A 19,266-nucleotide genomic window follows, 5' to 3' on the forward strand; every position below is an offset into this window, starting at 1 on the left:
TATATCAACTTAACTTTCAATAACTATAGAAAAATAAGAAACAAAAATTAGATAAAAACTTTAAATGAAATACTTTTAGAAAAATACCTTCTAAATAAGATTTAAATAAAACGCAATCACTTCGCCTGAGTGATTTTGTAAAGAATTCTAAACTTTTAAGTTTTACAAGTTAGGTGAAAAGTAAATATCTTACAATAGTGGTAGGGAATTAAGGAAATTCTGAATTAAATGAACATTAAAACATTGAGTGCAAAAATTTTTCAATTCACTTAAAAGTTCACTGGAAAGTTCCCAAGATATGGTGAAATGCGCAAAAAGTAAAGTTAACACTAAGGGTCTTAACATTGCATTGCTTTCCTGGCCAAACTATTGGGATAATATTTTCAGATTGCGGCAACCCCTATATACTGGGGATCAAAAATCCGAATACGCAGGAAAAAAATTTCTCAAAGTAGGCTCGTTTTATTGTCTGATTTCCGAACTTAAAATATATTGTCTGCTATAATTAAGCGGCATATTTGAATTCACCCTCTCGATCCATTAAGATTGAGTCCTAGAACGTAAACATCTGATCATTAGATCAAAAGTTAGTTTTAGATTTTTCGTTTATTGCTCACTGTACACTAAAACGTGATTTTTTTTTTCTTTTGAAATTTCGATTTTAATGCCATTACTTCAATCTCCTTCGGGTTGTGCTTACTTCATAAATTTAATCTCAACTATATTTTTTCTCTTCACTTTTAAACTGTAAAAACTTTTTATCCATTTGTAAATTATGAAAAAAAGTATTAATCTGATTGCTTAAACAGTTAATTCATTAAAATTGGACATTCTCAATTAATTCCTTTCAATAGTCATTTATATTATTAATAATTATTATTTACACAAAATTATAATGAAGGAAAGTTTGATTAGAAATTTAAAAGTTTTTGCTGCTATAATTAGGGAATTTCTATCGACAAAATTCAAGTAATTTTTTTTCCCGGAGCAAAATGCATTTTTATTTAAAAGGGAACAATACTGACTTAATATTTATACGATAAAAGACTCTCTAATCGCTAACACCGATGACAGGAGAAATTTTCAATTCTTTCTTTTCAACAAAAAGTTTAAAACTTAAATTGTTGTTCTTTCATTATAAAGCAATCGTATAATATTCTCGTATCATGTAAAACTTTACAACGAAGTTACTTATCTACCGTTTTGCAGTTATAAAATGAAATAATTATTAAATTATACTTGCATTTTAAAATGTAATACTCAATTGTTCAATGAATTTTAAGATTATTATTATAAAACTGCGTATAAATGAACATTTCAATTAAAATAATTAGTACAAAATAGCTGCTAAAAATTCTCTTAAACATTTATAAATATTATACATTTATAAATTTCAGCTTTTCGCGTTATTGCTAAATAATCTCTACGTCGAAAAATATTTAAAGAATTTCATAATAACAGAAAATTAAATAATATTTAAAAAAAATTGTAAATGGTTATCGAACAGAACCATTAAGTTCAATTAATGAATATAGAATTGGAAACTAAGTCTCTGCTAAACAATAAAATTTTTTTTTTAATCTTTTAGTAAACAAACTTTATTATAATAATCATTTCATTAATAAGGATTAAAGGTCATTGTGAAATTATTAATTCTAATTGGTGGATGAGAAGGAAAAGAATTTCACTACTCGAAATACATTTAATGAAAGTTATGAAACTATAGAATATGTAATAATGTGTAATTTTTCTATCTTAGTTCTATTACGACCTTTTGAAAAACGCTATTAAACACAATTTAGTCAACAGATACAAACGATTATGTCGCCGCTATAACAAAAAAATACGCTTTATATTTTATTTGATGCAGAAGAATCAAATGAAGACCCGCTTAATTGAAATGTCGCACCCATATCTAACTTGTTGAATGTTATGCGATACCGAAAACAAAACAAAAACATAAGCACACAGCTGTTTGGCGATTTGCGAGAACGCTCCTTTAACGCCAATAGAAATTTTCGCTAACCCTTTGCAATCTACGGTATTTTTTGGCAATTCGCATACCGGGCAGTGGCACTTGACTTTAAAAAAACATCAGTGTAGGGTATACCGGGCAAATGTATACCGTTCAGTGGCACTTGACCTTAAAAAAACATGAGTGTAGGGTATACCGGGCAATGGCACTTGACCTTAAAAAACATCAGTGTAGGATATACCGGGCAATGGCGCTTAACCAGACCTAGTATGACTAGACCTTTGGTAAATGTCCGAAATATATACTAGATCTAGTGCTATAGCTTAATTATTAAGAATAAATTAAACAAAGCGTTTGAATCAATTTTAAACTGATAACGAAATTATTGCTTTAAAATTAAGAAAATAATAATAAAAACTGCGCCAGATAAGAGTAATTGAAGTAATTGCTTTATACAGCGTAAGTGCGGAAAAAAATTAAAAACAAAATTATCCAGGTGCATCTAAAAGTGGATGAATATCCCAAGGCACCGAAAATAACAGATACGAGGGGACCAAATTAATTCATTTATCTTAGAGAATTCAGTCCCACAGTGAGAAAAAAAAAGGTTCACAGTAGAAGCACCGAAGTCAAGCACCACTGGCTGTTGTCAGTAATGGATGGCCACTTTCATCAGGCTGCGTATGTACCAAGGGTGCGCGGTATATTTTCCTCGTTAAACTGTTGTTCCGCAAAGTGCTCGACTTCACGGGCTGGTCGCCGGACTACCAAAGCATGGAAGCCATACAGAGGATTAAAATTGCGATGGCATGTCTTCGGATCATTATTAGGGGTGTTGCCAATAGCCCATTATGCTGCTCTAGAGTGACGTAAATGAGAAAACCTACCTACTTACCTTAGAGAATTTAACAAAAAAAAGTTTATGTTTGACTCTATTTTTTTCTTCTAATTAATGATATTCATAATACACCATTTTTTTCCAGATTATAATCACGAGAAGAAGATGATTGTAGATGGTGATCTCGTTTTTAGAGAGACGAAAATAAGTGATGCCGGTACTTATACTTGCCGAGTACAAAACGGCGTCGGTGAACCTCTTGAAAAATCAGTAAAAGTTGTTGTCCACGGTAAGATGATGCGAGAAAGACCTTAAATCAATAAAGATGTTATTTATATTCTCTTACATTCATAAATAATATAATAAACATTCTTTTCTTTAAATAATTTGTATAGTTTTCGCGGAAATACTGAACACGAATATTTTCAACATTTCTTCTCCAAATGCTGTTGTATGCATTCTTCGTTCATTTTCATAAATAGGGTGCAAGAGCTGATCTATTTATCTCTTCTAATGCAATATTGAAATGTCAACACATGTTTTATATATGTATATAATAATCTCGGCATAAATGAATATTTGTGTATATTTAAATTTATAAAAATTTACTATAAAAAATACTATTAAAAATAACTTTTATGTACTTCAACTCCTCTCAATAACTTTTATGTACTTCAAAATATTGTATTTTCTCCGTCCTGTTGATCGATTGTGGAAGTTTTTAATTTATATTGCCGATATTTTGCGCTATTTGATGATAAAAATAAAAAAAACTCAGCGCACTATTTTGAACAGTTGTACACTTATTTTCATAACTGATTTTGCATGTATAAGTACTGTATGAGTGCTAATTTTGTTTCTTTACACCGTTTGATTACTTTATTTAGAGTATGAAATATGGTAACATATACGAAAAAGGCGCTCTTTAAAAATTCAATGCTAATGCATACCTGCGAACAGTTTTTAGCATGGAAAGTTCATTACGCTGAACATAAGCTACTCCAATTATCTTGTTTTATACTCACATATTTTGATAGGTATAATTTTATCCTTTAGTTTATTTATTATCCGTTATGTGGCGCTAGTTATCTGTTTTGCTGTCACATCTAGTCATTCTGATTTCAACAAAGGTGTATTAATTCAAAAGATTCTTGAATTAGGATATCTGTAGCAATTCTTGAAGTACTTCTACAGTTGAATGTGATAAGACAGATAATTTTTTACGATGAAGCAAAAATACTTGTGCAGTGTTTGTTTTTTCTTGGTTCTCGCTTGCAGAGCAGCAAATTGTAAAGGTAAGTACTTAAGCCTACATTTACTTTTTATGTTGTATGCATAACGAATTCATTTTATAAGTAAAATAGATGTCAACCACTTTGCCAATTTTAAAAGCAATATCTCCTTTAGAAAAGAGATTTTTGAGTTTTTTTGCTAGTTATTGTAAGTAGCATTGTTCATTTTATGGAATGTAATTTTATCGAGTGCTTTCTTAGAAAGAGAATGATAGTATAACTCTAATGATAGTACAACTGTAGCGATATGATATTACTATATTAGAATTTTTAGTATTTAAATAGATAATTTGCTAAACTAATTTATTAAATCTAACATGATTTATTAATTATTTTACGTATATGTTTAAGTCTAGAAAATTATAACAGGTCATACCATTTGAAAGAGTAGATCTATGAGTATCTTAATAAAATTACATTATAGTTATTTTAATGAATGTTTGAATATAATGAAATATATTTAATTTTATCAACAAAAAAAATTATTTCATTCTTTTATTTTAGAACCTCCAAAACTAATACCTATGAATTTTGCTCCGATGATTTATGTCGGAGGTAAGGCTTCTGTTGCCTGTTTATTGAGCGGTGGTGCAACTCCAATAAAGTTTTCATGGTTTAAAAATCACAAAGAAATTATTTCTGATTTTTCCAACTTTAAAATTTCAAGCTTGAATGATGCCAGCATTCTCACCATAGAGCCAGTCAGCTTGGATGATACTGGAAATTATTCGTGCATTGCTAAAAACTCATTTGGAAATGACACTGCTTTAGCAACTCTTGTTGTTGAAGGTATTGCATTATTTGTACAATATATTATCTTTATGTAACTTTTTGACTATTTCTTTTTATATTTGTTTCGTTTTAATGCATTCGGTTTGAAATGACCTTTAACGAATCTACTGACACTAGTCTCGCAGTGAGGACACTGTTCTCAGTAAAGCACCGAAGTCGAGCATCACTTGCCTCGGGGATGTTTCTCAAACCGTCGCCAATAGCTCATTGTGCAGCTCTAGTGTGACGTAAATAAAATACCTACCTACTCATATGTTTTGTTCGTAGATTTCTTATAAGACATAATGTGATCTTTTAATGAACGTACAGGTAGAGTGATAAAAGGATTTCATAAGATAAAAATTGCATCATGATGTTTGAAATACATTTGATTTTATGTTGTATTTGGTTCTTTTATTATTAAAAGGCAGAGTTACAGTTACAATATAGAACTTGCTATAATAATAAACTATCATTAAAATTCATATTTGACAAGCTGCATAATTTTAAATCTGCTTTGCTTCATTAAGAGACATTGTACTGCTTTTATTAAAACAGTTTTGGAACTGTATAAATATTTTTCAGAGAAAGTTTTTTCTGAGCTCCTTTATTTTTGAAGAAAAAAGTAGATATTTTGAAAAATGCCAAATTTTGAGATTTTTATGAAATAGAAGTTTTGTACTAGTTGTATAATTATAACTTAATTGACGATTAAATATGAGAATATTTAAAATTTAGCCAACAATTTAAAATATGAAATAATACTGCTACTTTTATACACATGTTTAAGGTAATTATAATATTGGACATTCAATAATATTTAATAAAATTTTTTAATCCGTGTATCAAGTATTACATTTCCTAAAATTTTAATAATAAAATGAAATCCTCCGAAAAACCCAAAACCAAACCTATAAAATAATAATTATTTAACTCTGGTCACTTTTTTTAGATCACAATTTTTAGAAATCAAAATATTCTAGTTTTGTAACACGTTATTTAAAATTTTACTCTTATATAAAAATTCATGCAATTATTACCTCTGGCATTAAATATTTAAAATTTTAATTCCTTAAAAATGTTTCAGACTTTGTCAATTTAATTTCTCTTTGCATGCGGGTGCGTTATTTATGTATTCAATGTGCAACATATAGTCAGATTTATATAATTTAAATACTCTTTGTGGTAGATGTTGGAGTATGTCATTATGTTCTCTTTCTGAGAGATGTTTTTCTTTTCTTTTGCGAAAACTTTGTAAAGGACTGTTTTTAAAGATGATTATGGAGTTTTCAAAAATGATACGAAAGATTTCCAAATAGTTTCAAATTCGTTTTCTTTACAGATAGCAGCAAATTCACAACCATTTCTCTTTATTTAAAAACTAACACCTCATTTAACTTTTTTTAATAAATTGACCCTGAAATTTTTCTCAATAGAGAAAATGAGCAATACTGATGGAAACAATAAGTGAAATTGTACTTACGCAATTTCTGCGAAACTCTCATATTTGAGTTTATTTCAACAAAAAAATAAATTAACTAAGCTTTTATGTCAAACGAAATATATATTAGTATGCAAATTTTCATGAGTAAAAAAACATAGTATGAAGTTTTTAATTATGACTTTTCATCATTCTGGATATATAGAAAGCAAACGAAAGAAAAAAACATTGTTCTCATAGAATTTAAAATGGTGATTTACGTATTCTTTCATCATACATACTTTACTCAAATTCTAATAAGATGAAGTTTTTTATTATTTATCTGCAGCTCCCCTGCGTTTCCTGAAAGAACCATTCGATGTTGAAGTTACTGAGGGCTCTGAGGTTCACTTAGTTTGTGTTGCCAGTGGATCTCCTCAACCTCACTACACATGGACAAAAATAGAAGGTATGTGGCCACCTCTCACATATCCTCATATTAAAAAAACCTCTTCATTTACACCATAACTTTCTTTAATAACTTTTTTTGATAATGGAAATCACACGTAAGGTTGATTTGCGAAGGATATTTTGGTGAGAAAATTTTGTGCAGTTGATTTACGCGAGAAAGAATAACCTGCAAAATTTACAAAAAGCCTCTATAAATGATGCCGCTAGAGTTGCTCTGAAATTGACACTGATGCGATACCTAATACTTAAGCATACAACTCAAACTGATCGTAAAGACACGGTTTTCCAGTCGAACATCGAAGTGAAGTATCACTGGATATGGTCAGTAAGCTGGTGGGTGACCACTTTGATCATCCTACGAAGGGACTAAGTGTGCGTGCGCGGTGTTGGTCCTCGTTGAACTGTTCTGCCGTAAAATGCTCGACTTCAAGCCGGTCGTTGGGCGACCACAGCAGGGGAGCTATCCCCTCTACAGAGGATCAAAATTGCGATGTCATGTCTTCGGATCACGCACACGGATGTTTCCCTGACCGTCGCCAATAGCCCATTATGCAGCTCTAGTGCGACATAAATAAAGTACTTGCATACAACTCAAACTGCTTTAAAACATAGTTAAAATGTTTTTGTTATTACCCTCCTTTGGCGACCAGCTTGGTCTCTTTTTAAAATCATCTTGTGCAATATATAAGCTTTAATGGCCGAATGAAAATCATAACTAATTTTAAATATTCTAATTCTTCAACTCCTCTTCTAACTATTAAATTAATTTTAAACTATATATCAGGAAAGTTGTTTTTACCGATTTTCACTTGAAAACCAAAATTTATCCAACTGTTGTTGTACGCTGCTTTTCCCACGCCTACTTTGTACGCTGTTTTGCCCCCCGTTTTACAAAGTACTTTGATTTCAATTATAACTGTTTTTAACATCGATATCGTCAAAGTTTTCTGCGTATTGAATTTTAGTAATAATTTAAAAACTATCTGGCAGCCATTAAATTACACAAACCTTCATAAGTAAGAGTTCGGGACTTTTCAGCATAATCTGCAGCAGAAGTGTTTTATTTTATAACCGTCGTTGAGTAGCCTACCCAATTTTTTGGGGTTTACGATTACCAGTGTTCAACTCCGTGTCCTTTAAATTTTAATCCCAATCCAGAAGACAAGGAACCTCCTGGATCAAGTATTGGGAGAAATTTGGCTTCCTGGAGGACTTTTTGATGGAACTAACCCTCATTTGCGTTACATCGGGAAGAAGCCACGAAAACCTCTCATGGTTAACTTGACGACAATGGGGACTCTAACCAACACCTCCTAGAAAAGAGCAGGCCTCAGCACGGGTTACCATAAATATCCTTTAGTAGTCCAAACGTAATGACATATTTCGTATTTTCAACCACTGCGCAGCTTAGTACCCCGAACGTAATGACATCTTTCTTATTTTTCATCTACTGCGCAGTTAGCTTCGTCACATCGGACTACTAAATTGATCCGCGCTGAGACCTTCCTACTTCTAGGAGGTGTTGCTCTAACCCATGATCCGTCTGCCACTGAGGATATTTTACGTCAGCATTTTGGTTGGCGCAAACCGGATGCGGAATTCGTATCTACCATCCATTGCTGGGATTCAAACCTGGTTCACCTCTTTGGAAAGCGAACGCCTTATCCCCTGAGCCACCACGACTCCAGCACAAGTGTTAAAATTATTTCCATACGTGTCGTGGGAAACCCATCTCCGTCATGTGATGTGCTGCTTTGTATTTATGTACCACAAAGTATCGTATTATCTATACAAAGTATCGTATATCTCTGTCGCCAATAATTGGTATGACATTATACGACACCTAAGCACCGTATTCCAGCCATTTCAGAAATTATAAAAAATTAAATCTAAATAATTACTTTGTAACTTCGAATTTTTGTGACTTTGTAACTATTTTATTTCTATAAAAATGCGTTACTTATTCTGAATAAATGCTTAGCGTATAACTAACTATTCAACAGTACTTAAACTATTACTTAAGATATTATTTAAAAAAGATACTTTAAGATACTTAAAATGTACTTAAGTATAGATTATTAAAAAAAAAGCATAAAGAGGAATTTATAATACCATGAAAAATTCAGGAATTGTGAATGAGAAAATCAAGTTTGGAATTAGGATTTTTTGTCAATGAAATCTTACGATTTACAAAATAAATTTTTATATTTGATTATATTTTGCTCTCATTGACGTAAAAATTGATATTTACAACTAATTAACTGAAAATAATGACTATATATTAGATTTGTGAAAAATTCGTATTTAAGTGCAAGCGAAACGTTTTAACTACCTTATTGTTTCTTAAGTAAAACTTTAACTTTTAGTCTGCATCTTTACTACACATCTGTGTCTACAGATGTGTCGTAAAGATGCATGCTGTGTCTACAGATAAGACACAGAGTAGTAAAGATACACATCCTTGTCTGCAGATATCCATATCTGTATATTTATAATTCAAACTGCTTTCATTGGAGTGATAAAAACAGAAATAAAAGAATATTCATGTTGCTTTGTCATTAGCACCATCTTCTAAAACTCAAATTAGACATTTTAATTCAAAGAATATAATTTTATCCCTAAAAGATTATTTCCTTACTTACAAGTAAGACTGAAAAAATAGTTTTTTAAATATGCATAAAAATTCGTACGTTGATGTAATATACTTAAAGAGAAAAGCTAAAAAGTGACAAGTTTTTAATAATTCACATTGTAACTTTAACATGACATATTTGTTTGAAAAATTTACTTCAATTATCTCGTATATTTAAAGAAACAAGGAGTGCTGACGTAAAACATCCTCAATTGTAGACGGATCACGAGTCCCTTTGCCATTAGGCTAACCGTGGGAGGTTTTCGTAGCTTTCCTCGCACTGTAACGCAAATGCGGGTTAGTTCCATCAAAAAAAGTCCTCCTCGAAGGCAAATTTCTCCCAATACTTGATATCGGAGTTCCCTTGTCTTCTGGATTGGGTTCAAATTTACAAGGCTATGAAGTTGAACATTAGCAGTCGTATACCCAAAAATTGGGTTAACTGTTCAGCAACGGTCATAAAGTTATAAAAAATAGTTTATATAGTTCGCTCATTTTCATATGTATATCAAAATTTAATGATATTCTATAATAGTACGTTTGTAATTGATCAATTTTGTGTTTGTACGAGTACATTTTGCACTTAAAGTTGCATTTTATTAATATGTAAATATAATGTATAAGAGCCATTAGTTAATATTTTGTGAAACAAGATAAAATTAGAGTGCTTTGCATATGAAACTATAAAAATCTGTTTCAACTTTCTCAAATGCACGAGTTTAGTTTTTTTCTCTGTTTCCAGATAATAATCACAAAAAGAAGATGATAATCAACTCAGTGGAGGGTCATCTCGTTTTTAAAGAGACGAAAATAAGTGATGCCGGTACTTATACTTGCCGAGTACAAAACGGTGTCGGTGAACCTATTGAAAAATCAGCAAAAGTTGTTGTCCACGGTAAGATGACAATGTCCGGGGACTTCTAGGTTATTTTTATTTCTCTGGTAGTATGCATCTGTAAATTGTATGCAAAAAAAAAACCAATCCTTTTTCTTATTACTTCTGTAGTTTAGTGTTTTGTCGATATGTGGCGCTAGTTGCTCGCTAATGTATGATACTAGTCACAACACTCCATTTTGAGCATTTATTTCCGAATATCAAGACCTCCATGTTATCGACAGAAATCCAAATTGTTAATGAATGAAACATTTAGGATGAAGATCATTTTCTGCTTTTTTTCCTTTCTACACATCGGATGCATAATTGCAGGTAAGTTCGAGATTCTGATTAAAGAGTTGTTGCTTTTTTTAACCTATGTTTGCAAATTTTATTTTCCTAACACGTAAATAGCTCTAATTTGTTCAGAAAATAGTATTCGTTTCCATTTATTTTTTTACAAGGAATTGAGAGGCAATAAATGCGAAAATTACAATACTAAGGATCTTACAAAGTTATCTTCGATATAAATTTTCCTTATTTACCTTTTTTATTGCATTATTTTAGTGAAGCATAAAATCCTTTTAAATTTTTGCTCATATTAGATACATAAATTTGCTTATAAAAGATATAATTTTGCTTATTTATAAGATATATGAATTTTGCTTTTTAAGAAATACGAATACGATTGTTAATGTTATTATATGCAATCACTATTTAAAGGATTAAAGTATGCATTAAAGTTTTAGTATTGTTTTATGTTCCTATTTATTTGTAAAAAGCCTCTTGTGCTTTAATACTAAAACATATATGTTTCAGGTGAACCACCCATCATACAGCCATTCAGTTTTCCTGAAAATTTATCAGAAGGTGATCAGGCTAGGCTAGGATGCATCATAAATAAAGGGGATTCACCTCTGAAGTTTCGATGGTTTCTGAATAATAAAGAAATACAAAACGGATCCCAATTCCACATCAGCACTCAAGCTAGCATCTCTGTTCTAGAAGTGAAACAACTGAGTGGATTTAGCAGAGGAAATTTCACCTGCCAAGTAAATAATGCGGCTGGCAGAGACACATACACTACATTATTGGCTGTAAACGGTAAGAAATATAGAACGTTTGTTATATTACCTTGCTTATCGTTCGTGCATCGATTGGTCTAATTAAGCGATATATAATATAAATTCGACAATTGGATAAATTAGACGATATGTTATATAAATATAGAATATATATTATTTTAGGTATTATATTATAAAAATTGGATCAAATGATTAGACGCACTGTAGTTTGTTAATAATTGCATGTTTTTGCACGAGTTTATATGGAATACTTTTGTATTTAAACATTCATAAATGCGTTTTTATTCAGTTTTTTCTACACTTCCTACTTGTATTTATTTTTAACGTATTGCGCTACAATGTTAACCAATTGATAGACAAACATAAACAAGTGTAAACCGGTTTTTGTCTTGTAAAAACAATAATGCTGTATAGAATCCCCTGATGATTAAGATTCTACATAAAATCTCATTTTGCGTCTTTAGACAGGTGCTGTGGATACTTTTCACTAGAAATTTTATTTTTCACAATTGTCAAAATTCATTTCCAAATGAGTTAGATAAATCATTTTAAAATAAAATCCCCCAGAATTTCGTTAACTGTTTTTGTTTTTTGATTAAAAAGTGATGCAAAAATTTACTCAGCCATGATTACTATCAAAAGTGCCTGAAGTAATGAAAATGTTAGAGATTATGAAACTTACGCGAAATTTAAACTTCACCTACAAAAGTTTCATTTCAAGGCATCTTGAATACAGTGCGTAGTATATAAAAATAACGAAACACTTCTCTTTCGAATTGGTAAAATGAAAAAAAAAAAAAAAAAGATTTAGAGCCAAAAACAGTCGATGAAAAATCATTGATTTCGTTTATTTTCAAACCTCTTTCGTTATCTCTTTTGTTCGTAAACCTCTTTTGATGCAATAAAGTCATTCCTATATGCATGCTTAATTGATATATAATTATTCGCGTTGGTGAGGCTAATAGATTGCTTTATAATTCTTATTGGCAAATTCATTCTTATTCAGGTTATCAACAATGACATTTTATTTCTTTTTTAAAAAACAAAGGTTTAAGTTACTGAAAGAAAATATTTAATGAAATGTTTCAGCTCCTCCAAAATGGATAAAAGAACCGCAGAGTGTTGAAATGGAGCTTGGATCAGCAGTAACGCTGGACTGTGCTGCATCTGGCTATCCAGAGCCCCGGATCACGTGGTCAAGGATGAAAGGTGCTTCATATAAATCTTTTGGAACTTTATTTTAGAATGAAGCTACTTTTATAGTGTCACTTAAAATTCATTTCAAATTCAATTCAAATCAATGTCGATTGTAATATTTGTCATTGATCCTTGTACTTAAAGTTTCCTTATGTTTAGCTTCTTCATTACCTTTGTCCACACATACGGACCTTTGCTTATTAGCTTCTGAAAATACGCTATAAGAAATTGTATAGTTTTACCCTCGCTGAAATTCTCGATTTTTGGGGATTCCAATAGATACAGAACATGCAAGTTATTTGCTTAGAACTCCACATCAACAGAAGTGGTTTTCTGAAAATGACGCTAAATCCATGCTCTCGAAAATTTAAATATCTTTAAATATTATGTAATTCTGTTATTCTGAAAATCATTGTTTTTCTTTTGAGTGCGCAATTCTGTCAAAATCTTAGAATATATATTACAAGCTTCTACATTTATATTTACTTAATACATAAAAAAATCAAGTGGAATCTTGTAGTATTTAATTTTATATCTATTTAGATAATATTTTCATGAGTATTTTAATTGTTTTATATTATGGTACACGCTCTCCTGCTTACATTTAATGACTTTACATTTTTGTGTTTCTTGCCATAAATTTGAGATTTTGCCTGCAAGAATTAAATACTTTTTTATAGTTAATATTAGATTATTTTCAATAATTTTTTTGTGCTTAGTTTACATAATTAAAACAGCTTTGAAGCTAAGATTTAATGCAGTATTGCATTGCACTTGGATCAAATTTCGTATTTTTTTTAATTCTAAATATTTAGTAAAACTAATCATTATTGTATTTAAATAGGCCACAATATAACAATATGCTTGTTCCTACTTATGCCTGTTTAACACTTGTTTAACAATATGCTTGTTCCTAAGAGAACATAAATTTTTAAATTTAGCATTTCAATAGACCATAAGATAACAATGTTTCATCCTATTTTCGATGTTTGATAATGTTTGATTCTTTTACTCAAGTAAAACCTGAGATCATCGTATGTTATTTGCCCTCTCCTGACATTATAATTAATATTTTGTTTACCTTATTATGATAAAAAAATGTTAAATAAAAATTCGGAACTGAAAAATATTTTTTGCTATAATCCTTTATACTTTAGAAGCGAAGAGCCCATCGAATTTCATAAATGACTAAAAATGTGGTTGATTTAATTGCATTAATAAGTAATTCAAATAAAACACATTAATAAATGTATTTTTTTAAAACTTTTATTGAATTACAAAAACATATTACTGCATATACCAGGTTAAACTCTTGGAACTTTCGATAAAGCGAAACTAATTATGCATACATATTTAGTGTAGGGGTCTCAGTGAGTTAAATAAAATAATCTTTTTAGAATGTCAATAACATCCTAAGCTACATAATCACATTTTTTTTCAAATTAAACATAACACTTGTTAAAAAAATTTGTTACAAAAATGTTAGGTAATTATTTTTAATTTAGTTATTAAAGGCTAGTACGGAACAACCTAGAGCATATTTTATCATAATTGTTAAAAAAGCTTAAATGTTTTAGTTAGTTTTACTTGAAGCGTGTGAGGAGATTTTTATTACTGAAGCAATAATTATTTCTAATGGATTAATTATTAAAATTGTTCATTATCAGTTAAGTATTGATTATTATTTTATTATCAAAATTATTAAAATAATTTATTTGTCTACTATTAAAATAATTTAATTACTATTAAAATATTTTATTTGTCTGTTTTTCTAGGCTCTTTGTCGGTAGATAGCCCACTAACAGTTCGGAATGGCTCTTTGCATTTCAATCCCCTTCTGAATGAGCACAGAGGAGATTATGTTTGCGAGGCCAGAAACAGCGTAGGTTTAAAACTAAGAAAAATTATAACACTCTCTGTTCTGGGTGAGTTTTAACAAATTATTTCATTCAATGAATCTCCTGAGATTTTATTGTCTCTTTGGTTTCTAACAAATGCAGATCACTGGTCTAGTGGTAACTGTACTGGACTAAGGGGCCAGTGGTCGTGGGTTCGAATCCAACCGTAGGCATGGATGTAATTTCTCTCTATCTGTGTTCTATATCCTTTATTCTGTGTGATAGTAACTCACCCTATAAACGGGTTTGTGATTGTATGACGCTGGCGACGTTATTCCACCACCGTGGCTTAGCTGCAGGTGCCCACTGGATAACAATAAGAGAGTAGCAACTCTGGTATTTCTGAGGCCCATGGGAAATAGATCCAAGTACCCGCCATTAAAAAAAAAGTTTCCAGCATATATGACACTGCTTTCATTGACCTATTGTATGTTGTCTGAGGAAATGTTTTATATGTGTGTTTTTTTGGTGCTTTCTTGTACAACGAATTTCTTAAATTTTCACAATGTAATTCATTTTCACTGACGAACGATAAAGATCACGTTTCAATTTCTGACTTAAAGGATTTCATCTTTTCTCTCTTTCATCCTGTGTTTAGTAATCAGTATAAACACTTCTCCATATAAACACTTCTCCATATTAAAAAAAGGTAAATTATATCTTTTAAGTGCTGAAAGAATTATGTTTCCGTATCATATATTAGAAAGTAGAATGTATATTCAGCCATAATTATTTACGTATTTTAGTATCGTTTCCTGACACTGTAGGGCGCCCGTTGTCTTTCTAAAGAACTATATGATGGAGGCGCTTCTTATTCCAGTTCAACGTTGAACGATTATACATATTAATGTGTTCATAACTCTTGGAATGAAGATGCTTAGAATGCTACATAAAGGCTACTTCAATTTATTCTGGTGGATAATATTCTTGCACATCAACTTTCTTGCGATTTCTGCAGCCCGAGAACATGGTGAGTTATAAACTATTTCGATTTTTTATTTCTTCATAATGTACATATTCCTTCTGTTAGTCATGATAAGATCACTTTTTCTGACACGAAAATTGCAAATCTGATATTATTAACATCTTATTATTACTTCTTTGATAATTTTATTTAAATTGTTATTATCAGCGAATCTACTTAGTAATAAAATTCAAACGGCATATTTACTTATTTACTGTAGGAGCCGAAAGATTTGAAATTCTTAGCTAAAAAGTTACACGCTATCGTCGCCTTCTCATAATGTATGTAATAATCTCAAACTAATGTATGTTTCACATTTTGTATTAACTAATATTTCAATTGAAATATATAGAATAATTAAACCTATATAATATATGCACTATGTTTATGGGTGTAACAAATGCAATATTAAATTATATGAGTGAAAATAAAGGACTTCAACTGTTACTATAAAAAATGGAACTTTTCTATTCGCCTAGCGTGTAGACATTTATGTTTCACTTTGAAAATAAAATTCGCTTTAACTAGCTTTTATTAAGAATCTCCCTAGAATCAATAATGATGATCACTCAAAGTTATCTTGTAAATACATTATTTCGTTTAATTTTACTTATTTTAAGAACGTTTTTAATTTAGTTTAAACTAACGTTAAACTAAATTAACGACGGTTAACGATATTTAGTGTAAACTAACGTTTTTAATGTTTGTTTAGTCTTGAAAATATCGATTGCAATGTTTGTTTCTATTGCTTTTCATTTCAAGTTACTATATTTAATTCCTTGAGTTTAATACATTAAATCTATGCTTTAAAAATTTATTCCAATTGTATTTTTCGTGTAAAAATTGGTTCGAGTTTTTTTACTGAAAGACAAATTTTTCAGGTGAACCACCAGTCATACAGCCTTTCAGTTTTTCTGAAATTTTATCTGAAGGGGATGATGTTAAAGTGGCATGTGTTGTCACTAAAGGTGATTCCCCTTTGAAATTTCGGTGGTTTTTGAACAACAAGGAAATACAGAATGAATCTAAATTCCACATCAGCACACAGGCTGATATTTCAATTCTAGTGGTGAAGCAACTGAGTGGATTTAGTAGTGGAAATTTTACCTGCCAAGTAAATAATGCAGCAGGCAAAGATGCACACTCAGCATTACTGGTGATTAATGGTAAGAAATATAAAACGCTGGTTGCTTGCAAAAATCTTTTTAATGTTTCAAGTGTTAGCAGTTTTTGATTAAAATCAAATTGTTTTAATTAATTTTCTCAAACATTGTAAAAGGTAAATGCTTGTGTATATCAGTGCTTCAAAAATAACGTTAGGCGTGGTGGCTCAGGGATAGAGGTTTCGCCTTCCATTGAGGTGTGAAAGGTTCGAATCCCAACTCGATACGAATTCCACACCCATCTCACACCGGCCACAGTATTGAAGCAAAATATCCTCCGTGATAGGCGGATCATGGGTTAGAGTCCTCTTGCCGTTAGGCAAACTATGGGAGGTTTTCGTGGTTTTTCTCTCCGTGTAACACAGATGCCAATTAGTTCAAAATTACAAGCCTACGTGGATCACTATTGATAGTTGTAAACCCAAAACGGCAATGATAAACCCCAATGACGGTTATAAAATGAAATTTAAAAAGTGTAACTTATGAAACATGTATAAATTAATAAAAAATGTCCAAAGCATTGGAAAAAAAATTTCCATTTCCAATCTGTTCAGTATTTGAGTTATCATAATGTTATCTACTGTATAATTTAAATCAAATGAAGTTTCACTTGAGCATATTAAAATTGTTTTTACGTCCATTAAATATACATTACGAACGGTTGCTAGAAGATTTCTGGACAGTTTATAATCCCAAATCGTTGAGTATTTAAAAATTTGCATTTCACTTCAATTTTTATTCACACAATAATCAAAGATGCATTTTTTTTAATTGAAAAAGACAAAATTATTGAAGGTTTAAAAAATTAACTCTTTCTCTAAACTTTTCATTTATATTAAACTTTTTTTTCACACTAAAAATACTTAGGTACGAAAAAAACAATAAAAGCAACTATATAAAATTATTTGGTCTGTTTTTAAATTCCAAAAACTGAGTTTACTAAAACTTACCCTTTTTCTCGCTTTTTTATTTACACTAAAAATACTTAGATATCCGATCTATGCATATGATATATATATATATTTGTAATTGAAAATATCAAACTTTAAAGTTCATTATTTACTGAACAAAAATATTTTTAAAAATTGTTTCAGCTCCACCGAAATGGACAAAAGAACCGCAGAGCGTTGAAATGGAGCTTGGATCAGTAGTAGCACTGGACTGTGCCGCATCCGGCTATCCGGCACCCCAGGTCACGTGGTCGAGGGTGGAAGGTACTTTAATTACTTGGAATTTCATATTAGAAATCTACTACTATTACAAATGAATTTTGGAGTGATACATTTTTACAATATTTGATATTATTTTTTTGTTTTATTTTAACAAACAGTTATTTTGTATAAATTTTCTTTGTTTAATTGATAAGTAACGTCTAAAATGCTTTTAGAAATTCACTTTTAATGTTTGGATTTATTTTAATTAATTAATAATATGTAAAAATAATATGCGTTTAAATTACATTTTTAAATTTTTTTTAAATCGAATCAAGTAAATGAATAAAACATAATTTACGGTTTCTATCAAATTAAACACTACTGCGGTTTCATGTAGTAAAACTAATCATAAATATTTGGTGTTGTAACCTCATCTAGGTTCAAAGAGTGAGTGAATTAAAAAAGATTAAGTTTTAAATCATGTCCTATTTCTTAGTGACTCACGATTTACAAAATGTCGATATTATTTTAAACACAGCATAGTTAAACACTAGTGAAAAAACTTTTTTTGCTTTTATTAAAAAAATTAATACTCTTTTATAGAACATGCTGCATATTTTATTCTCTCTCGTATTTGTTTATGAAGTTTTAAGCTAATTTTAAACGTACCTTTGTGTAGCTGGTTCTATTTTATTAATGTGATTTAGGAAATCAACTATTAAAAATATTTATTTCTCTATCTGTTTTTTTAGGCTCCTCGTCGGCTCCACTAACAGTTCGGAATGGTTCTTTGCATTTCAATCCCCTTCTGAATGAGCACAGAGGAGATTATGTCTGCGAGGCCAGAAACAGCGTAGGTTTAAAACTAAGAAAAATTATAACCCTCTCTGTTCTGGGTGAGTTTTTCAACTAATTTCATTCAATACTTCTCGTGTGATTTATTGTGTCTTTGATTTCCTGCAAATGCGGGTCACTGGTCTAGTGGTTACTGTAAGGGACTAATGGGCCCAGTGGTTGTGGGTTCGAATCCAACAGTAGGCAAGGATGTCACTTTCTGTGTCCTTTCTTCTGTGTGACTGTAACCCTCCCTATAAACGAGTTTGTGGTTGTATGACGGGGGTGACGCTACCTGATCACCGTGACTTAGCTACAGGTGTCCACTGGGTAACGGTAAGAGAGTAACAATTCTAGTGTTTCTGAGGCCGATGGAAAATAGACCCAAGCGTCCGCCATTAAAAGAAAAAGTTTTCAACAAATAAAACCTGACACTGCATTTAATGACCTAAGGTGTTGTGTATGCTTGTTGTCTGAGGAATTGTTTTATAAGTGTTTTTTTATGCGCTCTTGAACAGCCATTTGTTAAAACTTCACAATTAATGTAAATGAGTTCACTTTCAGTAACAAACGATAAAGAACTCGTTTCAATTTCTGACTAAAAGAATTTCATCTTTATATCTTTCATCCTGCAATTAGTAAACAGTACAACACACTTCTGTATATAAAAAATTGTATTTTTTGATTGCTGAACGAAT

General features: G+C 30.6%; 1 protein-coding gene across 6 annotated transcripts in view; it reads left to right on the top strand.

Moving 5' to 3' along the window:
* LOC107444681 (cell adhesion molecule Dscam1) overlaps positions 1 to 19,266 on the top strand; it is an 80,362-nt gene that overhangs the window by 10,434 nt on the left and 50,662 nt on the right. For 2 of the 6 annotated variants that reach the window (XM_087164844.1, XM_087164843.1), the window contains exon 4: positions 2,959 to 3,102. In XM_087164844.1, the coding sequence (XP_087020970.1) occupies positions 2,959 to 3,102 (144 nt within the window). Of the gene's footprint in view, positions 1 to 2,958; positions 3,103 to 3,909; positions 4,109 to 4,609; positions 4,895 to 6,645; positions 6,766 to 10,141; positions 10,295 to 10,433; positions 10,607 to 11,092; positions 11,378 to 12,447; positions 12,568 to 14,330; positions 14,481 to 15,211; positions 15,424 to 16,298; positions 16,584 to 17,674; positions 17,795 to 18,486; positions 18,631 to 19,266 lie in introns of those variants that run through there. The other 4 variants (XM_087164842.1, XM_087164841.1, XM_087164840.1 and 1 more) reach the window with 4 other exon arrangements.

Source organism: Parasteatoda tepidariorum, chromosome 5 (genome assembly GCF_982258835.1).
Source record: "Parasteatoda tepidariorum strain Cologne lab strain chromosome 5, Ptep-v5.0, whole genome shotgun sequence".
In the NCBI taxonomy this organism is placed as follows: Eukaryota; Metazoa; Arthropoda; class Arachnida; order Araneae; family Theridiidae; genus Parasteatoda; species Parasteatoda tepidariorum.